Raw genomic sequence first — 26,482 nt, forward strand, 5'->3', positions numbered from 1 at the left:
ATTTTCCAAAAGAAATCTAATCAATATTTTAGAAAGAAATATTTAGATTTTTATTATCACGAGAACAATGGCTTCCACTTTAACATTGCAACTTTTCAGGAATAGAAAGCCTGCATTTTCTATTAGCTTGGATTCCAAAAAAAACTAACCCTAACCCAATTATATGAAGATAGGTTGAAAAGTGGAAGTCCTCCTTAATAGAACATTAAAGCTATAGCTATACAGTACATTTTGCATATCCATATGTACAAATTATTTCAGTTTCAGTTCTGTTCCCATACACCAATCATACTGTACCTTAGCTTTCACATTTGTTAAGCATGGGGTTTGAACCAGACTTGGGCTGTGGGAGATATGTATTGGGTTGCAGAATTGTGTACAGTAAAATTGTAATGGCAATGCAATGCAACGGGCCATTTTTGAGTGTTCAAACAATTTGTATGTGTTATGTGTTACTGATATATTATCTACTTCAAGAGCAGGCTTTAGTGTGCCTCAAAAACACTAGTTTGCCTGAAGGCAACTTTGTTTGCACTGAAACCAAAAGCTATGCTTTTTCTTTTTTCTTTACAAATCTTTACCTACATTCTATAACTGTCAGGTAAGGATTATATAATAGAGAGGCAATTAACAAAAATAGTTTAATATACTGTATAATATAATACTGGACATTCTTTTGAATCATTTTAAATTAAGGCTTTAATGTTTAACCTGAACATTGATCTTATTTCTTTCCACTACAAACTTCTGTTGGGCTAAACAATCAGGCTGATACTAGGATAAGAAGAAAGAGCCAGTGTTGCTGGGTGATAAGCACATTTAAATATTCACAACCATACTGTATTTCCTGCTCCAACTGTAGGAGGTATGTACAGTATTAGATACATCTCAAGTAATCCAGAGGATTTATTTGGTGCCGTGAGTTATCCTCTTGAATGCAGACCGTTCCTCCATTTCTGTATCAGTGCATGGGCGACATGGTCATTAATGTCCATGGCCTCAGATTGTTTTCAGATCAAGTATCTCAGGACATGTGTACCAGTGGGGACTAATCAGTGCAGCTGCAGTTCCAACACTTCCAATGAAGCCCATAACTATATACGAATTAACCTGCATATAAAACTGTATGAATGGCTACTTATAAGAACTTACAAGTATATAATTAATTATTCATAACAATAATCAAAATAACACAGTACTATAAGCATTTTATAACTACTTTTAAGGCCATGTACGCATCGTAATCTGCTAATGAGTAACACTATAAATTACAGTTATAAGCACTGACAAATAGAGTACCCATAATGCAATCAGAACACATTATAAAGTGAAGTATCATAATACTTCATAATTAATTACTAGTCACTCAGACATTTTCATTTGGCCAGGATCACAGTTTATTTTAAATAATACATTATAATCACTGTTATAATTCATTATGGTGTGGTATACGTCACTATAAGTGATAATTTAGTGCTTTAAATAAAGTGGGAAAATAGCAATACATGTTTTCTGCCCACGCCTCCTGGAATGTCATTACTTACTGCAAAGCACCAAATTAACATTTATGCATATGCATTGTAACAGTGATTATAATAATAATTCAATTCAATTCAAGTATTACAATTATGAGGATTCATAATACAATGCTGTTACGAGTTTATGAGGTATTATGATGTGCTTATAACTATAATCATATAGTTCAGTTCAGCTTATAACTATAATCATATAGTTCAGTTCAGAATCAGTTTTATTGTTATAGGCAGATTGTAATGCATTATATAGAGACAGGCTTCATAGGAAATGTTAGCAAATTTGTCTTCAATCATGACTGGCTGGTACTCGCCTCTTCTGATTGGTTGCCAGACCCACCGTTGGAATTTGCGGACTGTGAGTGGATTGGCAGTAGGACCTCTGATTGGCTGGGACTGCGAGAGCCACCGTTGACCTTTGGGGACTGTGACTGGGTTGGTAGTAGGACCTCTGACTGGCTGGGGCTCCCCTCTTCTGATTGGCTGCTAGACCCACCGTTAGCCTTTGGGGACTGTAAGTTGGTTGGCAATAGGACCTCGACAGAGAAGCTGATCCTCTTGGACTGGAAGATGCTGTAAGTGTTGTCAAATCGCAGCACATCTGGAAGGGCACGGAAAAAACATGTCAATCAACCACAGTTTTTCAGTTCTAATCATGAAACTTGTTTACGGGCAGCCACATCTGATCTTTAGTACCGACAGTCCACAACTACACACTGTTAATAATCAAGTGATTAGACTGGATTCTGAAGTATTCAAACAATGTTGACCTGTATGCATTGCTTGCTGTGGTAATGACGTAATGACTTGACTTGCTTGAGAATGCTTAAGTTGTACATACGTCAGTGTTACTCGACAAAAGAACAGATATACAAGCTCACAACATGTCACATCGCGATGCACTAGGAGCTAGTCCTACACACCGAAAACCAACCATCTACAAGCTCACACTGATTTACACTGAAATGCGCTGTGCGCTTGTAGATTGGGTATTTTCAGCAAGCGACACCATCGTATGACAAATATAAACCAGGTGTCTGTGCCTCGTGTCAAGACTGAGACTGAGCTCTTTAGAAATCAGATTTGAATCTAACGATTTCACCTATGAACCTATGAATGTGGTTCAAATCTGATTCACAATCCTCCAATTAGCTATAGCTCCAACATCTGGCTTTGTCCGGTCAAAAACCAATGGGAAAACGTTAGAAAATGTCTGGGCTTAAAAGGATCCCTGACTAATACGGCAAATATGCCTTAATACATTATACAGTAATTGTCCTCTATAACTACAATGTAAAATAAAAAATATCTTAAATATTTAATTTCTTCTAGAAATAGCATTTCCCCTATTGTCATTGAGTGAAAGATTAGCTATTTCTAGAAGAAATAAAATATTTAAGGTGTTTTTAATTTTACATTGTAGTTATAGAGAACAATTATAATGTATTAAGGCATATTTGTCGTATTAGCCAGGGATCCCTTTAAGTAAACTGAAGCACGGCTACAAATGGCTAAAAGTTTGTTGTCACATCAAGTATGTCATCCCAGGCTTGGGCCACAGGGTAGTGGTCCAGGCACCTAGGCTCCAGCCCTTGCAGCGTCGCAGGTTCGAGACCCGATCCTGACGACCTTGGCTGCGGGTCACCCCACCCCCCCCATCTCTCCCCGTTTCCTGTCAGCCTACTGTGTAAACCTATCAATAGAGGCAGAAAAAAGCCCAAAGAATATCTTTAAAAAAGGACACTTGAAATGCAGTTCATTCAGAAATTGCATGGGCTCACTGAAAACACACACAAAGTATATTATGTACTATAGAAAATGTACACATCCCTCCTCAAGAGAGTAAGAGAGAGTAAGCACAGCAGTACATGCCAATATAACTGCATGTTTAACAATCCTCAGGCTCGCACCACTCCTCCATTGAACTCAATGGACTTTTGGGGTTTTGAGTTTACAAGAAAGGTTACAGGAAAAGGTCCATTGAACTCATGCAGAACTTTGTGGTATTGCTACTATTTATACTACAGGCCGTAATATAGTAAGACAGAATTCATTTCCCATAGGAATTCACTGGGACTTTTTGAAAAATCTCAAAAAGTATAAAAGATTGTAATGAGAAAGATACAAGCACACATAACGGTGTAAAGCTGAACAAGTTGAATTTTGAACAAAAAGCGAGCCCACAATTAACTCATAAATAGCACCGCTCACTTGACAATGATTTTGGTGTGATTTTTTATTTCCAGTAAAAGTAATTGTAATTCAAGGAGTTTTGGGAGGAGGTTAGAAAGGAGCTACAACGGATACTACTTATTAACATTGAGCTAGATCCAAAACTCTTCTTATTAGGCCTTTACCCGATCGGCCATAGGATAAAAAACAACGAGATAACATTTCTGGATCTTGGGCTCCTACAAGCCAAAAGGGTTATCGCCCTTTCATGGAAAAAGACAGGGAAACCTAGCATCGCTCAGTGGTTTAAGGAACTGTCTTTGTGCCTTCCATTAGAAAGAATCACATACACTCTCAAAAATAAACAAGAGCTGTTTGAGAAAATATGGGGGAACTTTATTCAGTATATAAAGGGCAATGATCTTTCTCACTTCATGGAGGAATCGGAAGTGGGGTAATTGCACTCTCTGCAGGCACTTGTTCGGGGCGTGGGACTCTGTGGGTGTTAATGGTACATGTGCTCATGTTTTGTTTGTTTTTGTTTTTTGTAAGTTGATGTTTTTTTTGTTTTTGTTTTTCGTATGTGGTGTCATTCGGGTTGTTTTGTTGCAGTTTGTGTTTTCATTTTCACTGTCATGTATTTGTATTTGTTATGTGAGTCTTTAAAAAAGAAAGAAAAAGAAAATAAACATTGTTTAAAAAAAAAAAAAAAAGTAATTGTAATTCAGCTCACAGACTCCAGGTAGTTCACATGTAAGTGAGCCATCCTCGGGCACCAGGTGGGAGTTGTAGCGCTGGCTGCACACCACCTGCTGCATCTGACCTTTCTTCTGCCATTCCCCCTTCTTGGACTTCAGAAACACCCCAAAGCCGATGTCTGCCCCCTCGCTGGCAAACTGCCACCTGAGAATGGTTACATTGGTTTTACACAGGAAGACGTTGCTTGAAACCACATCTACTTACAGTCTAACTACCTGTAAATGAATGGGTGTTTAGGCCCATTCCCACTGGGCCAGATAACAGATAAAAAAAAATCTCTTTCTCAAGATATTTTTCCATTCAAAGTGGATGGTAGATACAGATAAAAAGAAATATCTGCCACAAATAAAAGACATATCTGTGGCAGATATTTAGTTCCAACTGTATCTACCATCCAGTTTGAATGGGAAAATATCTGGAGAAAGAGATCTTTTTATCTGTTATCTAGCACAGTGGGAATGGGCCTTTTGAGTTATAAAAAGTATAAGGCAGGAATAGTGGGTTGCAATTGCAAATAAGGATTTGTGGGCACAGACTAATAACAGTAGTTAAGATACAATGGAGCTCAAACAAACAGGAGGCCTTGTTCCTAAACTTCAGTCGGTTAAAATGTGTAAATAATATAGCAATTTTTCTGTTGAACTACTGTTGTCTTGAGCGCTTACATAAACCTGTGTTAGATATTACAAAAAAAGTAGAGGAGCTATGTCACTGGTTATCAATTGGACACCTCACATAATAAATAGATTTTTTTTATAGTGGTTAGTGGTTACTGAATGATTCAGAATAATCACTCATCCATTTTTGTCTCCACCAGGCCGAAGGCGTGGCCGAGACTATGTTTTTTTCCCGCCCGTCAGAGTGTGTGTGTGTCCGTCCGTCTGTGAGCAGCTAATCTACGGCATTGTTGGACCAGTGGCCCTTGGGTAGTCAGATCCCAAATTCCCGCCAGTACCTAGCAAGTTTCAAACTGATCTCTGTTTGCGAACTGTGGCATTTCAACACTATATAAAACAGAGTTAACCTGAGAACGCAGCCGGGAAACAGGATCTCATATTCCAGCTGCTTGGAGGAACCTCGATTGACTGTGAGACACTGCTCATAGTTCACCTTCACATGGTCCCGAACATAGTAGGACTTGGGCACAGGACCTACATAATGGATCTGGAAAACACACACGCGCGCGCGGCACACACACACACACACACACACACACACACACACACACACACACACACACACACACACACACACACACACACACACACACACACACACACACACACACACACACACACACACACACAGTTAGAATATTGTTGTTAAACAGTTCATGTTGAAATGTAGCCAGGCTATGTAAGAGTTTAAAGGAGATGAGGGTAAATAGAAGGCTTAACTTACTGTGACACCAGTGGCCTTTAAATAACTGCCAGGAATACCATGAATGTTCAGTAGAAGACGGATTCAGAATTATCTCAAAGAGGTATAGATTTTCAAAGTCTTTTTTCTCTTTTCTGTCCTACAAATTCAAGTATTCCTAGACCTAGACATACAAGAAGGAGCCCAGACAGCAACTGTAAAGGAGCAGTGAGCACGTATCTATTTATTCAAGTAAAACCAAACCAAAGACATGGTGTGAAATCCTGTACTGTACTGGAACCGAGCAATAGAGGGCAGTGTGAAATCAGAAAAGAAAGCAGTCATGAGCCCAGGAGAAATAAAGAGTTTCTGTTCACCACACCAGGCTATGGTTGAGATCAATCCCACTTATATGATAGTTAACACAATACCAACATTCATGCACACACCACTGTGCTAACTTGTCAATTACACACTGCATGCTTACTTAAAGGGAATATTCAGAACTTAGTATATAAATAGAATAGAAACTGATGTGTTCATTTCTTTTATTTTATTACTGATCTATTAATGGTGTACTATACCTTCATCTACCAGAAAATACACTGTGGCAGGAGGTAAAAAACTAAATAAAAACAACACCATAAACGTCCTTGAATAAAGTGACATACTGGGCCACTTTCTTCATGACATTATGCATTAGCAATGCTAACAAACACTAACAGGTCAGGAGGTTAGACACTTTTTGAACGTACTAAAATTCTGTAGAAGAAAAGCGTAGTCCTTCCCATTATCAGTTGTATCCACCTATCAGCCTCTTATCGTGGTCCAACTGCACATTGATAAGAACAGCCATTCAGAACGACCGTTGAAGAATGTAAAGGCCTGATATCACAGCAGTTCATTTAAGCACTAGCAAACTCCATACAGTTAATGCCAATGACATTCAAATAGCTAGCATTCTCCATTTGCAATAACAACTACAACCAGTGGTGGAAAAGGTACTCACATTTCTTACTTAAGTAAAAGTACCAATACGGCAATGTTGAAATACTCTGTTACAAGTAACTGTCCAGAATTCAAAATGTACTTGAGTAAAAGTACAAAGGTACTGGTATCAAAATATACTTAAAGTACAAGAAATCTCTTAAAAGTACTCAAGGTGCAGAATGTCCCATTTCACAAGTTTTTGAATGTATAAAATATTATGAAAATAACAGATCTACAAGCTCAGATGTGATGCATTGTGAGATTGTAGGCTATTTTCAAATGGCCGAAATGGATATACAGTAGGGCTGAGGTGCTTAATGTTTGTTTTGTAATAGTAATCTACAAAGTAACTAGTAACTAAAGTTTTAAAATAAATAATTGCAGTTCAGTAAAAGTACAATATTTGCCTCTGAGATAGTGGAGTAGAAGTAAAAGTATTGGAAATTGGAAATACTCAAGTAAAGTACAAATATCTAAACATTTTACGTAAGTACAGTACTTGAGTAAATGTAATTAGTTACTTTACACCACTGACTACAAAAAAAAGAAAGTTGTGTAAAAATAGGGGTTGAGGTTGAGCCTCTGTCCATTGAATCTAGCAGGTCATTCCAATGTTCTGATATTCTTTCCTCTTCCTCATCTGTCTCGGGCCCAATTACGTATCTACAGAAACAATGATAAATCCGGATTCAGTTTGCATTATCTAGAAAAATTATCGAATGCATTGCATACTCAAGCTAAAGTTCAGTCATCCTTACTGCTTCTAGGCCAACTCTATGCTGTGAGGCAGGATTGCACTGGGGGAGGGAAGCACAAGCTGTCATTTAAGCAATAGATAATATTTTTAATTGTGCATTATCATCTGGTGGAGTTGTCTCACCAGAAAGGCCTTTTGATTGAAAGTATGTTGTGGTCTTTCTTGGTAGTCTTGCATGGCGAGACACAATTTGCAAATGCTTCTGTTCCGTCATACAGTCTGGTTGACGGAAGTTCTAACCATGAGTGTCGAAGAGATCGCTGAGCATCACTGAAGCGATGAAACCTCCTCCCCACCTCTGTTTAGTTTTTACAGCCGCGTACATTTATCTTAATATATACCAGTAAGACTCCCTAATCGGGACATAAGCGACCATCAAGTCGCATACACAAACTTTAGAAGGCAATCGTAGCCAATCAGGAAGGAATATGGGAAATGGGACAGATCCATGTTGATGACATGACTTCAGAGATACTGTGTACCGCTTTGTGTGATTTAAGGCCAAAATCTGTAGGAGCAAGGAGAGCCAGTCTATGGTTGAGATCAATCCCGCTTATATGATAATTAACACAATACCAACATTCATGCACACACCACTGTTTTTAATGACTTGTTCTATACCTTTGCAGCACCGTTGGCATCGATAGGGCCAACGGTGCCAGATATAAGAGTAGGGGCAAAAGTGTGACGTGACGTGATGGGCAGACTGAGGGACGAAGGGACTAGTCTAGATGGACAGAGGGGTCCGAGCACATAGGGTGGACCTGGCAGAATCTTAAAATATACCCTTCAAGGATTAAGAAAAAACAGGTGGCGAAAGAAAATCCACCCTATGCGTGAGGACCCCTCTGTCCATCTAGACTAGACTGATGGAGGGACGGACTGATGGACAGCCGGTGGAGCTTTTCATAGTAACTTGCGACCTGAAGGTTGCAATAAAAATAATTTAAGCATAAATAGCTTGCTGCTTATCAGAAATTATATTTTAAAATATATTTTCGTGAAGGTGACAGTCTGACTATGCGAGACTATGGTCTTGGTGTTCGGTTTTAAATCCATATCCAGTGTTGTAGATCCAGGCTTGTCTCCAAAATAAGAGCGGTCCATGTGGTGAATATCCATGACAATTCTAGTGGTTTGGAGGATCCCAGGTGGAATGTATTGATCAGCTTCAACTGGCCAAGCAGTTTAATTGGCATGGTCTTGTTGTGAAACACTTTGTTGCTTCTTGGGTAATAGAACACTAGGGAGTCACAGGTGCAACAGTTAATTGAACTAATTGATTGAATTGATTATAACACAAATACATTTGATGAAAATAGTGATTTTATGGGGAAATATATTTACAGTATTCTTTTTATTATACGAATGTTGCACAATGTTTTTGTACATCAATGTTATGACGAAGTATTGAATATAATTTAATCGGTTAATCGATTTAGTTGATTGTGAAAAATGTATTTGCGTTGATTCGTTGACATAAAAAATGACTGAATGAGTGCTTCTCAATTATTCAATTATTCTGAAAAGTAATCGCTAAGGAAATACAGTAATTGACAGTAAAATAGGACAGGTGATACAGCCGACTATGAAAAGCTCCAAAATACAGCCAGAACATTTTGAGGTGTGGTTGCTATTGAAAACCCCAGTCCAAACACATTGAGCCACCAGGACATCTCTCAGAACAGCTTCTTAACTACAGGAGCAGACTGTAGAATCTTCTATGATAACTACAAACATACACATCAATGTCAAGGCAGAAGGATTTGCAACAACACCATGTCATCTGTGCAGACTACACAACCAGAGCCAACATCTTGCATATATATTCAGCGATGGGTTGCAAGTCTATTTGGCAGGTTTACTGTAACAGCACTAGAGAACAGCAGCCTAGAGGTTTGCAGAGAGGATCTGCTTCAGTCCTTGTGACAGAGATTGGACTCACCCTGGACTTACAGCGAGGATCTCCATCAGGATCAGTCAGTTTACCCCCATAGACCACAGGCAGCTGCTCTGGGTCGATGTATTTCACTAATACCTCCTTCCAGTTGTCTGCAGATCCAGAGATTTTGAAAGGGCAAAGACAGAGGAAATGTAAATATTGGTGACAATTATAGGCGAGAAGAGGACCAACTGACCATATTCACATGGTGCCCATTTTGCTCTAACTCAGGAGTTCCCACATTTGTGAATTTTATGAATTTATCACATACGCCCTTAAAATTGTAGATAAGCTTTTTACACTATTTCTGAACTTTGTATTTCTATACAATCTCCGATTTTTCCCCCCTGAAAAATCTCAGATTTATTTTTGTAGGAAAGGTTAAAAAGTGGATATTTATTTACAACCCATAAAACGGGTCGGCGACCGACCCTATGTTTGGGAATCATTGCTCTAACTTCCTTTTAGTCTTGGAGGATGGGGTTTTCACATTGTATGAAGTTAGGACAAAACGGCCTCCATGTGGTCATTTACCCAGCAATGAAACAACGTGTCATAATTGCATGAGATGCAGTTGCAAAAAGGGTATCTTGTCTCACCACCCAGCACATGGATCTTTTGTCGTGTGACCTCGCTCAGGAAGTGCTTTACAAGGTTGTAGGCCACAGGGAAGATTTTAGGGGCTGTAGAGATACAAAGAGTCAAGTTAGGCAAGTTAGGCAACTGATCAGTGGTGTAAAGTAACTAAGTATATTTACTCAAATACTTTACTCAAGTACAGTTTTGACTGAGGTATTTTGACTTTACTGGAGTATTTCCAATTCTAGTGCTTTTACTTTTACTCTGAACTTTGAAAACTTTAGCACTGGTTACTTTGTAGATTTTGATTATTATGATTACAAAACATACAGTAACCACTTCAGCCTTATATACATTTCAGCCATTTGAAAATAGCCCATCTACAAGCTCACAATGCGTCGCAATCACTTTGCTATGATGACACTTATGATGACCATAATGATATTAACCCCTTATGAGGTCCTGAGGCAGGAACCGGTTTGTTGTTCCCGAGCTGAAGACAAAGCATGACAGTGCCTTTGCTTGTCAGGGCTCCTTGACTGGAAAATCCTGTTTTCAGCACTGTCTTCTCTTAAATCCCTTATTAAAATGCATGTCAAAAGACATTTCCACAATTTTACATTTATATCTAACTATTAATTTACCGAATGTCTGTCCGCAGTCCGCCGTCTGACCGCCTGTCTGCATGCTGACATCACTGATACTAAACAGTGTCGCCACCAAAATTGTTAACAATGCCCAACTGACATCAACAAAGCCCAACTGACATCACTGACTGACATCACTACAGTGCCCAAATTTGGAGATGACATCACAGACTGGCCTGGACACAGAACACCATATATGGGTATAAAAGAGTGCCAGCCAGGCAGACAGACTGATACAACGGGTATTGCACAACTGGACATCGATGGTGACTATTCTGCCCAACGGGACTCCTACATTCATTCAATCTCTCATCGCACACCGCGGGGCACAGAACTAATATATCTATGAATTACAGAAATGTTGTATGTGTTTACGCTCCTAGCCAATCACGGGCCACAGGCTGTGTATGCCCGTAGCCAAACAGAGAGGGACAAAGGGTGACATCACAATATCAAGGCATACATAAGGCTGCATATCGGTATTTATCCAGTTTAGAGATTGGACGGCTGAGGGATAGGTAAGGATCCCCTAGTTTATTCTAATGAATGATTCCCTTAATGTTTTTGCCAGACCCATGAAATGGGTAGGCCTACATAAGCAAATGTCGGTCTGTCCGGGTTTTCTATATAAAGGGTATATATGATGATGACATGATGATGACATGCCTACAAAAGGCATGATGTCATAAATGATGATGACAGACAGGGGGTTGGCAGAACCGGGGTCTGGCACAACCAGGTTGACCTGGTCTAGTTATTTATCACTGCACTTATTATTTTATACATCTTATTGTGTGTTTCCTGTTGATGAATTACATTGTAAAATAAGTACACTGAATCTTTGTTTTGATAAGTTCCAACTAAAAAGGCCTGACAAAAATTACTCAATCACTCATCCTCAATGTACTGTACTTGCTTTAACATGTACCGATCACTACTAGCTACTAGCTAGGGGAAAAGACAAATGCACCTTTAATGACAAATACTCTTTTCAACCCCTCTGGATAGTTTTCTTCAAACATCTGGAGGATCTAAAGATGCAAAACAACACACATTAAGTCACTGCTCATTTCAGTTCAAGAATGTCTTATTTTCAGGACACATTTTGAGTGAGCTATGTTTGTGATATATGTTTGCGTTCATGTATACCTCTGTATATGTCTCAATAGCAGGCTTCCATAAGTGCTTCACACCCAGACCCTCAACGTCATAGATCATGGTTACGGCCTCCACATGCTTCCCCAGCTAAAAGACAACACACATACATCAAGAAAGGGAGCCATTATTAGGGGTGCCCTGTTGCCTTCAATGGGAAAACATACTTTTATCCCCGTTAGTGATGGGGCTCTAAGAACGGTAGTGTTGGTCAGTCGGGCTGTCTACCCACAGCACCACTTTAGTCCCAAACAACATATCTTGAAAGCTAATACCCAATGGCCTTTCCTCTAGCTCCACCGTTAGGCCAAACCTTCCACTTGCACAAAAGTTGTCTCAAAATCTATCGGGTAGATTGCCAAAACACTTGCTGGATTGCCTTCCCTGAAATCTCTGAAATGATTAGATATCTTAAAACGACAGTACAACAAAACAGCATACTTTTAGAATATGTAAACAACTCATGTTAACCTTGAACAACTCATGTTAATGCTCAGGGAATTTGACATGCATGTAAAGTTATCAAGCAGAGCACACAAACACAGTCTCCCATGCACACATTCTAGAAAAAAGCACTGTCAGTCAGCAGTGGAGCACCCTTCATTGATTAAAAAGGGAGCGTTCCCAGCGTTGGCGCTGACGCAACACTCGATGGCTCCGGTGGAGTCAGGGGGTAAGAGAGAGAGATATCGCCCTCTTTATAGATCGAAATGTACTGTTGAAAGGTAGTGTATGATCAATTTTGTACCTTTCTGGCCTGTTTGCAACTATGCCCAACAAAAACAAAACAAACGTGAAAACCTTCCTGCTCATCTTACCCGCTGGCACTGCAGGTCACATTCCTTCTGCAGCAACTCACAGTCTCTGATCTTGGACTTAACAAAATCCTGCTTGGAGGCGGACATGAAGAGGCCTTTGGGATCCACTGGTCCGATGACATCATACCAGATAGGACTGCCCTCGCGGTCAAAGCCGCACATCCCTCCAGACAGATGTTTCTCTATCACCTAAAAGAAAAGAACCACTGCATATTCACACATGCCGAGTTTATTTGACAGTATAAAGACATGGATTACCCCCCCCCCCCCCCCCCAGCAAATCAAACCATGGGTACTTTAATCAAATCTAGCCAAGAGCAACATGTGATAAACTAAATCTATCCGTAAAATGCTGCTATTCAATGACACATTTTATATACTGTAACACTTACTTCAGGAGGTCGCCATTCAGTGGCCAATGTGTCTACTTTCATTCGATTCCTGAACTCCAAATGCTGGAATGAAACAGAAATGTGACAGGCCAAATGTAAACATGACCAGTTAAACCCTCTACTTAGACGACTGTATTCCTGTGGGCTACACTAAATATCTTTGCTGAAATAGTCGATCTATAAGCTTGTGGATCTGCTATTTTCGTCTGTTCTCCCCAAATAGTGGTTAATGCCTGGCTTTGGTTAGCAAATCGAGTAGTAATGCGTTCTAAACATATTAACCACTTAAGCCCTATATATTTATATATTGTCATATAACTGTTTCAAACAAAAATAGCTACTGTAAAGTAAAATGGCTGATTTACAAGATCACAATGTAAACATTTTCACCTAGAATGACATGCCCCAAAAACTTTAGATGCCAGGTTGGAAGAGGTTAATGGTGTAAAATGAATGAAAGTAGAACAGAGTGGACTGAGTTAAGTGGCTCAGGAGGTTTTAGACATGCAACTAAGACCTGCCCCCTCAGCTAGAAGAGGATTGTCTGCTGCAGCAGTGTACAGTATGCACGCATACACACAAATAGGGATTAAATAATATAAACACCACACACACAAACTACACTGTGCACACATTCTCGCTCTCATTCTCTCACGTTGTCAACATGTTGTTGCTGTCAGTCAGAAACCTTCTAGTCCCACTTTTCAACTTCTTATGTCTTTTCATAAATTACGAAATTAATGTTGTACTTCATGTCGCGCAAAGTTAGCAGCTTGTGAGCTCGTAGATCAGCAGTTTTACCGTTTTTCTCCTCCAAGGTTTGGAAGTGAAACACACACATGACCCAAAGGTCATTCGGGAGACTTTCTGGCACGAACAACTCGAATCACTTGTCATTATAAGTGACAATCTTGAGTATAAATATTTAACCAACACAGGTTTTACAAGGATTCCACAGAGGATTCCACCCCAGTGACCCCACAGCGATGATATTATCTCCACCAGGCTAATCTATCAAGACTGTCAGTAATCTGTCAGCGCCATAAACATGTAATGTTGTGTTGTTAAGGGATACAAGAAGAGTAACCTAGCGTAAGGGTCTACAGCGTTTTCAGGCCAAGGACCCCTTAGTTGAGACAGAGATGAAGCAGGGACCCCCACAACCTTTTCATAGATTCCATATAGTTTTGTTGTTTGGCAGCACAATCATCTGTGTATTTTGGATTCATGTCAATTTGTGTTTTTAGATATTTAACAACTTGAACCATCAATACTTAATAAACCTGACCTTTCACTCTGTACTTAGTCTGCTCTTTTTCCCCCTCTACATCAAAGCTCTTTGCCAAAAATAGCCGATCTACAAGCTCACAACGCCTCGCAGCACGAGGCGTTGTGAGCTTGTAGATCTGCTATTTTTGGCTAATGTTCTCAGAATATGGATGCTAGGGTTCAAGTGGTTAATATAAAAAAGGAGAAAAAAGGTTTCTATCACACAAAGATTTGGAGGATCCCCTGTAGTAACTCTGAGGACCCCCTGTTGAAGACCCCTGACCTAGCGTCACCAGGCTTTCCACCACGGAGGAAAGCCTGGTATTTGACAGTTGTGATCCAGTTTAGAAAAGAAGGGAAAAAAGAATCGGGTTCCGGTTGACGCCACATTGTTTTTGTTCCCCACAAAATTCGAATCAATTTGTTTAGTCCCGCTAGTCAGAATCAAGAGTCAGCTTCATTGTCACATCACAGGTTTAGAGCACTATGGAAGAGTGGCCTTCTCGATGTAAGTAATGTAAACATGATTTGAATATGCACGGTGCATCATTATCAGAATTCAATTTAAATTTTGTGTGCGTGTGTGTGTGTGTGTGTCAGTCTGCACCAAATCACTCGCCCTCCCTCCCAAATCTTGCAAAAATTCAACTCTGATTTGCGTCAAATTTCTTGTTATGAAATGTCACTGTTGTTCTGTCGCAAACTAAAGGTGTTGCAAGTGTCTTTGGCAAGTCTCATTTGGAAAAGATGGTGCTGATCGCAAAGCAACTAAACTAGGGGTTAAATATTAAACCCAACACACAAAAAACACTCTCAGTACACAAAAACAAAGACACACACACACACACACACACACACACACACACACACACACACACACACACACACACACACACACACACACACACACACACACACACACACACACACACACAGACAGACACACAGACACACAGACACAAATAAACCATTTGCACAGGCCAAATAAAGACCTTCACATACACTGCAGGTATAGAAGGAAAACAGCTCTAGAAATGGCATCTCCAATTGAAAAGAAGACCTGCAGGATTACCTTTCGCAGCATAGCCTCAGACTTGGTGAGATTGAAGTTTCTGGCTGTAAAAAGACAAGGGAGAAAGTAAGAGTTAGGGGTTGAGTCTTGAGTGCTTTGCTCAGGGACACTGTGACACATGTCGTCTATACCACTGTACCACTACAATAATGCTAAACTAGTAATAACACAATGTCAAATGTCATGTGAAATTAGAGCTGCGCAAGTGAGTAATAAGAACAGTAGTATAGTTTAGCATTTTTCATAAGTTTTAATTTTTACATTTAGTTTGACTTTCAATTACTTTTTAAGGTTTGCTAGTTTAGAAAAACCCCAGCATTTGATTTGATGTATTTATTAGATCCCCATTAGCTTACTGTACAGTCACAGCAGCTACTCTTCCTGGGGTCTTAAAAACATGTCATCATCGACAACATCAGCTTATTTTACATAACATACAATCCATTCATACAATACACAACAGTACAATACAAAAACACATAACCTGTCTAATACATTTGATAGCTCCAGTCCACAGTACCAATTCAACGTACTTGATGTGAAATGGGATATATATAGCTCTTCCTTTTTTTCTCTCTCTTTTTTTCAGAAACGTGGACCTCTACAGGGGTCTCCCTAGGGTCACAGACAATGTCAGGGAGAGAAGGATGAGGCTGGCTGCACTGTGTCAGGCACCCGGAACTGGTGGCAAGCAAACTTGACAATGTGGGAACCAGCCCAAGTCACAACTGCAGTACAAAGAGAAAGAGCCGCACCACCTACGTAGACACTAGCCCTGAAACATAACTGTCATATCATGACAGTTACGGATCCACCCCAACCTGGTGTTGAGCAGTTTAGCGTTGGTGTAGACGTACGTGGGAAATTGGCTAAACTGCTCAACACCAGGTTGAGGTGGATCCATGACAGTTGTGAGATACGACCGTCATGTTTCGCATGGCTACGTAAACACAATGCTACATGACAGAGGAACTAGCAACAAACACTACAGAGCTCCGGGTCCTGATGCTGGATAGATTAAAATTGTAATTCTGTTAACTCATTATTTTCCCTTCACATTTAGTTTTAGTTAAAGAGATATTTCACTTTCAAAAATCTTTTGGTCATTTTATCATCTAATCAGGCTTTTGGGAACACCCAGGACAGTTTCTGAATTCGGTATTTAGATACTTGATATTCATTTTTCCCTAGTTGTCCCCTTCCTATACAAACCCATTGTAACTTCAAACTCTAATTTTAACCATGATAGATTCAATGAAAACACCATTATTTTTTAAATACTGAATCAAGCAATTCAAAACTGTCCTGGGTATTCCCAAAAGCCTGATTGGATGATAAAATGACCAAAAGCTTTTTTGAAAGTGAAATATCCCTTTAAGTATAATTGATAGAGTTGATAGAGTTGCAGCCAATGTCTTTCATGATCAAGCCATTTTGACCATGAATGACTCAGGGGCCCCAGAGCCAGACACCCAGAGATACCAGGCTACAGGCAATTGCAGGTAGATATGTTGACCATATGGGAAAGCCAAGTTTGTAATGCATCATGGGAATTGTGGGAGTACAGTATTTGCTGCATGCAGTATATACCCAATCAGAATCCAAAAAAATCGCTAATGAAAAAGAACACATTTCTGGCAGGACACAAAGTCATGTCTTGTGTCAGGTCATGCTCTAGTGAAGTCATCTCAAATAAACTAATTTTGGTATTTAAGGCCATCCTGTCCTGTTATTTTCTGCAATTTCTGCTACCATCCATTACCCCAGTCCAAATGGTCATGGCCTCTTTTGCACTTACTAGTACCAGTAACCACTGGAAGTTGACTGCAAGTACTATAGTGCTGTCTGCCGACCTGAGTGTAATTTACAGTGGCCGACATCTACGCTGCAGTAGACAGTAAAGTAAACACACATGCAAGCTGATTCAACAGAATGGATTTGGTATGCCTAGGTGTGGCAGTTAGTTACAGGGTAGGGTAGGTATGTATGTACTGTATCATTTGATGGGCCCCTTTACAATAAAGAAATCCAAAACAAAAATTAGGAAGTGCAGATGGTAACGATCACACAGATTGTCAGCCACATGTACTGTAAATATAACAGCTATTAATGCTTTTCAAATAAGTACTTAAGCTTAGCACACATCCTATTTAATTATACTATGCTTGAGCACATCTGAACGAAACTGCAGTAGCAAGCTACTGTAGAATTACTGATTAACAAATGCTGGCGATTAAACTTCCTTCAACAGTGAAAATCAGGAAGTCAACAAGAAAATATAAAAAAGGAAGCCAATCAGACCACTAGGCTAATAAGCCTAAGTCTTAAAGGGCCTACACCATGCTTTTAAAACTATATTTTTTGTATAAATATATTCTCAAAATTGAGTCTTATGCTGCATTCACACTGCAGATATATAGTTGAACGTTTTGCTTGCTTGGTCAATGTTATCTCAATGGAAACCAGCTTTAAAGCTTTCAAAGCTTTGTTCTGTGTATGTCCTGTATCTTTAAAGCTGGTTTCCATTGAGATAACATTGACCAAGCAAGCAAAACGTTCAACTATATATCTGCAGTGTGAATGCAGCAAGAGACAGGTTTTAACCCTCAAAAAACACTCTGACCATTCTTTTTGTTTGTTCTAGCTCTACTATAATGAGGCTCTCCAGCTGCAATACCAAAACGGCCTCTGTTTGCTCAGGGGCGCATCTAGTGGGGTTTTTCCAGAAAAAAAAGTTTTTTGAAAAAGAAAAAGTTTTTTGAAAAAAAAAGAAGTTTTTTGAAAAAGAAAGTTTTTTGGAAAAAAAAAAGTTTTTGGAAAAAAAAAAGTTTTTTGAAAAAAAAAAATTGAAAAAAAAAAAGTTTTTTGAAAAAAAGTTTTGAAAAAAAAAAATTGGAAAAATTTCTGGAAAAAAAACGGGAAACGAGAGTGACGTCACTCTCGTCAACTCTCAGAACAGCACTGTTCTGAGAACCCGTGGAAAGCTTTTCATCTCTGTCTGCCCAAAACCAGAGAAAGACACAACGGTCAGAAATAGGACTTTGTGAGGATAGAAGGTGCCAGTGGGACCCCAAAAAAAGGTTTTAAAATAGAAAAAGTGAAAATTCATGGTGTAGGTCCTTTAAAGGGTACTGTAATTGTTTTTTTTTTTAAACATGTCTTTATTGAAATTCACATTGAGAAATAATTTGTACATACAGTATATACGGTAGATCTCTTTTTTTTTTCTTTTTTTTCTCCCCCCGTCCCAAAAATTACAAAAACAAAAAACTGCCATAGCAAATACCCTCCGGCTGACCCCCAAAACCAGCCTCTTCAAACATCCCCCCTCCCCCTAAAACTTGGATTGAGATTACAACTCAAACTGATCCAATGCAAGCAAGGGAGCAGATAACCAAGCTAAGCCTTCTGTCCAGAACCAAGCTAACTTAATCCTAAACTAACCACCTATCCCCGGCGTGGCTCCCGACTATGAGCCATTGCAAAACAGCCCTTCACTGTTCAAAAGTTAAAGTTTTATATTCCGGCAAGCATTGCTGTTAGAGACTGAGTGTTTGTTCAGTAACAGGGGTCTCCCCATCTCTTTAGCAAACAGAAAATAAATGTTCAGGTGGGTTACACATTTCATCCAATCAGGAGAGGGAACCAGCTTGTGTTCCAGCAACAACAATAACAACAAATCACTCAGAAGCTCAAAAATAGCAGATCTACAGGCTCACAAAGAGTGACAATGTGTTGTGAGCTTGTACTGTGCATCGCCTATTTTTTCTATTCGTAGCCTCTATCGTATAAAGAGGCTTAAAGTAGGTAGTAGGTTACAGTAGGTACTTAAAGGGGAAAACCACCCATTTTCAATATTGAACTATGTCATTAAAGGGGAAGACCACCCATTTTCAATATTGAACTGTCATTAATATACCTTAGAGGAATTGTGTGGAAATAGAAAAAAAAAATCCCCCCCTTCTGTGTTGCCTAGAACTGGAAGATTGATTTTGGGGTTTGTATTGTAAAGTACAACTGTGTGATGTCATCAAGTTGTACTTTACAATACAAACCCCAAAATCAATCCTCCAGTTCTAGGCAACACAGAAGAGGGGGTACTTTTTTCAATTTCCAAAAAAATGGGCGGTCTTCCCCTTTAATATACCTTAGAGGAGTTGTGTGGAAATAAAAAAAAGCCCCCCCCCCCTTCTGTGTTGCCTAGAACTGGAGGATTGATTTTGAGGTTTGTATTGTAAATCACACCGGTGTGATGTCATCACGGTGTGATTTATTGCATCTTTGCAGCCAGGAAACTTGAAAGAACAGTACTGTTCTGAATATGGTCTAATTGTTTTTGCACCAACACATACTGAAGCATGAACCGAGATAATGACACTTTTATTGGAGGCAATTCCCAGGAAATGAGAAGGCTCTCTCACTGACCTCTGGTACACCCTTGCACAACGTGGAATATACCAGGATAGGATCAAGATACTAGTCTTGAACAGTGTCACCAGATTTTGAGAGAGAAATAAGCAATCATGTCTATGAAAACAAAGCCCCAAAGAAGCGGCTAATAGGCCACATGAGCACTTAATAACTTTATACATCTGCTATTTGAAAATAGACCATCTACAAGCTTGCTGATCTGCTATTGATTTAACAAATCTTGGGGGGAAAAAATCTAAACATTTTAATAACACAAATCTGGTACAGATGTTCCTGGCACAAAATATTTCCAGATGGGAATTCAGGGACAAATACATATTAATTTGGGGTCCTTGACATTTATGAAGAGAAGGCTTTCGCACTCCCAGTTCCTCTCAAGCAGGTGCGTGAGTAACAAAACATTAGGAAGGAATCTGACGAGGAGACAGATGAACAGATGAGGGAGTAATTTATTAATAGAGCAAGGTTTCGGTCGTGAGACCTTTCTCAAGCTCGTCCTTGGCATTAAAATGTTTGTTTAAACAACACAGGAAACAAGCCCTAATAAAAACATTATGAAACAAGCCCAAATAAGCAACTACACTCAACAAACAAGCCCAAAAAATGAAACCCACAATTACCAATATTTTGTTCGAACAGGGGCGCGGTAGCAACACGCACAGCGTAGGGCACCACGCCCGACAGCCAGTTGTGCATAGGGCACCCAAATGACTAGTGGCAGCCCTGCGTTCAAAGTCCAAAGTCGCTTATAATAAGCAGGCATGGCAACGCTGGTCATGACCCATCACAATTTCCACACTCGTGAGAATACTATTACGGATCAAATGGTTGCCATAAATCTGGTCTTTTATCTCTCAAAGTGAAATTCTCCACAGATAAATATGTCTTAAAGCATTATGTCCGGGTCATCTGAAAGTTGATATCACCAGTGGTTTCAATCAGTAATGACTCAGAAAGGAAGGGACTCCTGCTGACCCCTAGAACACACTAGAACACTGTTTCCCAAACAGTGGGTCGTGGACCAATTCTTATGGGTCACAAATAATACCACTTTTTGTTTCCCACATTTTGTTTTTAATTATTATTTTTTCAAAAGAATATACAAAAATGTACAATCTAAAAAACAAATCCATTAAATTAGAGGGAAAATTTACTTTTAAGTGAAGATGGAAGATCTACAAACTCACAACATGTCGCAGACGTGTTGTGAGCTTGTAGATCTGCTATTTTGGGTGTCGAGCTAAAAGGTTTGGGAACCACTGCTCAAGTCTAGATAAAACATTGTCCATACTTTCTGTCACAAGGATAGTGTAACAGAGAGGCATATGGATAGTCCATTAACCCCCCGAAATTGAAACTGTATACAAATCAAGGGCAGAGAACAAATCTGTAAGATACATTTTGGATAGTTGGCTAACGTGCTAATTACAAATATTGAAATGTACTATTACAATATAATATAAAGCATGGGTCTTCTTCAACTGGGTGTCCGGAGCCCTTATGGGGTATTATAGAGTTACTACAAGATTCCTGTCAATATGTGAAAAGGACATTTTTTTGTTTTCTTTCCTAGCTGAAAATACACTTTAAGGTGAATCCAACATATTATTAGCAAAGATAATGTGTACTGTAAACATAATAATACATTTAATTTGCTAAACACTGATGATAGTCCTGCCATATGAATCTGTGAAGCCATCAAAGCTGCAGCATCACTTGACGATAACTCAGGGTCATTTAAAAGAAAAACCTGCGGAATACTTCCAAGGTAAAATCTCTCCAAAAACTCTGCACACTGGGTCATGCACCAAAGCTTTAAAAATATATATTGGTTACTTTTTACACCATTGGACACGACAACATGTGATGTGTCAGACATCTGTTGAAGAGCCAGCACGAAACGTCACGTCTAATTGTGTAAAAAGTAACCAATTTTTTTAAAAAGCTATGGCGCATGTAGTGGGGCTGCTTCGTCTGTCTCTGCTAAGGGGTCCATGGCTTGAAAAACTAAGACCCCTGATTTATATAATTTCATATTGTTTCTCTAATCTTGCATACCCTCTGCCATTGGAACAGATCAATGCCTTCATTTGCCTGAGTTGCAAATCTCCTTTCTCTCTGTTTCACTGCCCGTGTTCACAACATGTTTGGTGAAACATGACATCATCCACAGGGTCACTCGTTCAGTGAGATGGAAATAACTGAATCCCTCAGCACACATAGTACCCTAACAGAGCCCTCTTTGTCAGAGCTTGGACTCTTTCTATAAAGGTTTTACGCTCTGTGATTATTCAAGAGGTTCTAATTGACAGAATGATACACCAACTCAAAACTACATTCGGCTATCCCTAATGTAACCAATTACATACAGTAGGGTAGGCCTAGCGCATGCATAATTGGAGTACTCTGATCCCTACTGAAAGTGATTGCTGAGCCTATTTGCACGCTGTGCTCTAAGAAGGTTGTTGGCACTTATTTACCTCTGTTCTTCGGAGAATACTCTCCACTGGCCAGATTCAGTCAGATGGTTGCTTCTAACTTCTTTGACATGTTTAATATCAGTGATGTTAGTCATGAAGTCATCTCCAAATTTGGGCACTGTTTAGTATCAGTCATGTCAGTCATCTTCAAATGTGGACTGACTGATGACAGTCAGTGATGTCAGTCAGTGATGTCAGTCATCTCCAAATGTGGTCATTGTTTCACAATGCGGCTGTTACCATGGTGGCGACACTGTTTAGTATCAGTGATGTCAGCATTCAGACAGACAGACATTCGGTAAATTAATAGTTAGATATCAGTTTAATGGAAGGTTGGATAAAGTAAGAGAATAAGATAAGGGTAACCGTGGGATAGGAATAAATCAGTGGTTCTCAACCTTTTTTTGAGCTCTGTCCGGACTACTCGCATATTCCAGTTAAATAGTGCCTGGGCTTGATATACAGTAATTTGTTGCATGTAGAATCGGGGAACAAATGTAATCAAGTATTTTTCTCACACACCATGCAAATTAATTCAAACATTTTCTTGCATTAGACACATTTTAATATACATTCTATGTATGTATTTACATAATTAATCAAATGGACCATTTGCAGACCTAATTATGCCATGGACAATTAGTAGTCCGTGGACCATTGGTTGTTCAACAGTGGGATGCATAGACATGGATGGATACACAGCAAGTGTTACCAGAAAAAACTAAACTTAGCCCAAATCGCCTCCCAACAGTGGTCCCCAGGTTGATTCTTAGTCAGGGTGGTGGTCCTGGGGCCAGTGGTGCATTGGTGATTCAATGTTTGGGGGGGTCGCTTATCTAGAGACGTCACACACACGTCGCTCAACACCTACTATACAGGTCTATTGGTATGCATACAGGCTTGTTTCTTTGTTAAAACACCCTGTTGTGACACTAAAGCATTGGCGAAGTGTGAACTTGGGGGGCTTTGGCGTCAATGCATGTATGTTTGCGTGAAAGCGTGACCCCTGCTCAGAAAAGATATGGGGTGGCAGTTATGCAACGAACATCAATAAAGGGAAAATATTTGATTAAAAAAGAAAAACGCTGGGATTAAGAATTTCTGTATCGGTTATGAAATATTCTAGGAATTCTGGGCAGTCCTTGGCGGAAACAAAACTAGAGAGACCTACAGCAGCCAGGCCACATCTACTTCATCTTGGGTTCATGGCGTAAGTACAGTGACTACTGGCAGATGCGCCGTGACCCATCGTTGTCAAACTTTAATGCGATTATCTCTAGATAAGGATCAATCACAGAGTCCTCGCCCTCTTCCACAGAGCAGAGCCAGCCTGCTCAACAAGGCCTCTTTTATAATACCTTGCACTTCCGTCCCTCCTCACTGTAACATCACGCGTGCTGGGGAAAATCAGATTCTATAGGCTGGTCACTGCTCATAAATAAAAAAAAGGCCATGACCAAGTGTTGATGTTTCAGTCATACTGTACATCCAGAGTCACATTTCAGCTTAAAAGAAGTTACCAATGGTTGCTCTCTTTCTTAACTTCACTACTGTACATCACCACGTGCTGCAACAACCGACCACAGAGGATGTTTGCAAAAGCTTTATCTAACATGTCCACTTGTGTAGCAATGGCTTATACGGTACCTCCACTGCAACTTCTCTATATTGCAGACGTATGGAGAAATTGAGAATTTGGAAAGAACTTCCTCTGTTCCCTCCTTGACACATGAACATACACGTAATTATAACCCACAGCGCAGCACTGAGTGCATCTCAGTACACACTGTATATTGATGTATCATACCTCTTAGCCAGCGTAACAGGAAGTGATCATTCTGCGCCGGAAGCTGAGGAAGAATGTCTTGTATCCTCTCTCGAAACTTTGGGGGAGAGAGAGATAGAGAGAGAGAGAGAGAGAGAGAGAGAGAGAGAGAGAGAGAGAGAGAGAGAGAGAGAGAGGGAGAGAGAGGGAGGGGGGGGGGGGGGATTGATTGATTGATTGAAGAATTTATTAGCAGTTTGCAATAGAAGAAAGTACAGTTTCATGATAGCACAAATCACTGGTACAACACGGTCAACTAAAAGGAGATCCTAGAAAGTCTTACGGTTTATTTTACACAGGAACCACACTTTTATGTATCTCATACAACATTGAAACACAGACGGATAGAACATAGTACTTTATCTATAGGATAACATCCATTTCAAAAAGCTGAAAGAGCGTAACATCATTTACAAAAGCAGAAAAGGGAGGGGGGAGCATGGGGGCTTAGTCTATTTACAAGTCACGAGTAGCAGCCGCCTGAAGGTGACTTTTCATACCAATTTCGAAGGAGGCTAGGGATTTACTCTCCTTCAAGGCTTGCGAAAGGGCGTTCCACATGTTGGTGGTATAGCAGGAGACAGGTGGGTTTGCTGGACATCTCTGATCATAATCATGCATTATGACCATTAAGGATTTTAATACTATGAGCTCAATTTAAGGTAATCTTCAGGTTTAGCTGAGAGAACAAATGCTTCATGTGGGTTTAAAGGAGTAGTTCAACCCCTAAATGACTTTTGTTCTATTGATTACTCATACCATGGAGACTTGGTGTGAGTTATGCATTTGGGTCCACATCTTTGTCTTAGGAATGGGACAAATACGAAAACATATTATTGATCCATGGCGTGAGTAATCAATAGGGCTATAAAAAAAAGTCATTTTGGGGGTGAACTACTCCTTTAACAGTGTAACGGTCCAACATTTTTTTAGATCAAGTTCTAGTTCCTAATTTGACTTATCATGTGATATGATGACTATACACATGGACATAGCATGCCTGCATATGATACAACACAGTATAACGACGATGGTATTAACTGTAAGCAGTGCACGGTATGAAAAATAAACAATGTTATTTCGACATTCCAGTGAGAACAATGAATTGAATTAAATAAAGATAACAATAATAATAATTTGCCAGACAACGAACACTAGAGAAGAATTGGGCCTCAATATCAAAGTCTGCGCTGCAGCAATAGGGACATTATGCTCGCAAAGATAACAACTGAGTGATAACAATCGTCATGTGTCAACTGCAGGTTTTTAAACCACAACTGACTCAAACGTTTACCCAACGCATTTCACAAGAATCAAAGTAACGTAGCTATATATTACCTGTGCCAACGCATCGGCCTGTTTGGGACTGAGGTCTCCGACCCGTCCGCTCATCGCCTCTGTGGATAATAATATGAAGTTGTTAATCCTATGATATGAGCTGAGTGAGTTAGTGTATTATTATCCTCTCTCCGCTGTATCCGCCGTGCTGAGCACTGCTGCTGCCTGTGGCTGTTTGTCTGTGTAAACGTGTGAGTGATGATGCTGGGGGGGGCGCTGTCCATGTAAACACGCCATATGCAACGCCCACTGCGCTCTCAGATCTATGAACAGATCTACAAGAAATAACACGTTGCGAGGCGACGCGTTATTAGCTTGTAGGTCTGTTCTTTTTCAGGGGGCAACGGGTCCCTTGCCTCCACTGACGCACCAAGCAGTCGCAGACCACAGTACAGTCGAACATTCCAAAGTGCCCCGTCAGTTTCCAGCTGGTGTTACATCAGAATTGGTTATCAATGAATGTCGGTACTGCGCACCTGTCGACTTGTAGAAGAGACAGATTGATGTGAAGACACACTCCTCTCCTGCGTGTTGTCAGTGCCACCCAACAGAATTCTTCTGGTAGCTTCTTTATTTTATTGTTTGTATTATGCCGTTTTTTTTTTACTATCGTCGCTTAAGTTTCTGCCAATTGGTCCTTTCGTGTATTGTTCATGTAAAGAAAGAAAGAAAAGGAAAGGTTAGATTGTCTTTCTTTCTAGAATAAGTAACATGTCAAAACAACATGTTAAAACCCTCCGTAGTATCGCTGTGGTTTCCAGATCCCCCACCAGATGGCAGTCTCATTTCAGGCCTTTTCCTGTGCAGCCAGGAAGCTGCCTTCATGTTTACATTCTGGGCCCAAGCAGAAACCAGCTGATCAAAATCAGACATTCCGCTAGTAGCCTTCAAAGTAAAAGATAACCAAAAGTGCCAACCACATTAAACTTTGGGTTGAAAAGGTCACGGTCAAGGGCCATAATCGC

General features: G+C 39.9%; 1 protein-coding gene across 1 annotated transcript; it reads right to left on the reverse strand.

Moving 5' to 3' along the window:
- Positions 1 to 591: 591 nt before the first annotated feature.
- On the reverse strand, positions 592 to 25,651 carry sec14l8 (SEC14-like lipid binding 8). The gene is made up of 12 exons (XM_080739072.1): positions 25,518 to 25,651; positions 24,162 to 24,237; positions 15,444 to 15,487; positions 13,103 to 13,165; positions 12,711 to 12,899; positions 11,887 to 11,982; positions 11,708 to 11,768; positions 10,111 to 10,194; positions 9,515 to 9,621; positions 5,488 to 5,627; positions 4,438 to 4,607; positions 592 to 2,133 (listed from the first exon to the last, which is right to left on the reverse strand). Exons 1-12 carry the CDS (start codon positions 25,569 to 25,571, stop codon positions 1,826 to 1,828), a joined length of 1,392 nt encoding a protein of 463 aa, XP_080595198.1. The 5' UTR covers positions 25,572 to 25,651; the 3' UTR covers positions 592 to 1,825.
- Positions 25,652 to 26,482: the final 831 nt, after the last annotated feature.

Source organism: Nannobrachium achirus (assembly GCF_963921795.1).
Source record: "Nannobrachium achirus genome assembly, chromosome: 12".
Taxonomy (NCBI): Eukaryota; Metazoa; Chordata; class Actinopteri; order Myctophiformes; family Myctophidae; genus Nannobrachium; species Nannobrachium achirus.

Bases quoted from the DNA above. Each gene is read 5' to 3' on its own strand.
- sec14l8 (XM_080739072.1), bottom strand. From the start codon at position 25,571: ATGAGCGGACGGGTCGGAGACCTCAGTCCCAAACAGGCCGATGCGTTG. The intron at 13,166-15,443 runs GTAATCCTGCAG...GTTTCATTCCAG, and splicing joins CTGAGGCTATGCTGCGAAAG to CATTTGGAGTTCAGGAATCG. The intron at 2,134-4,437 runs GTGAGCTGAATT...GTGCCCTTCCAG, and splicing joins ATGTGAACTACCTGGAGTCT to ATGTGCTGCGATTTGACAAC.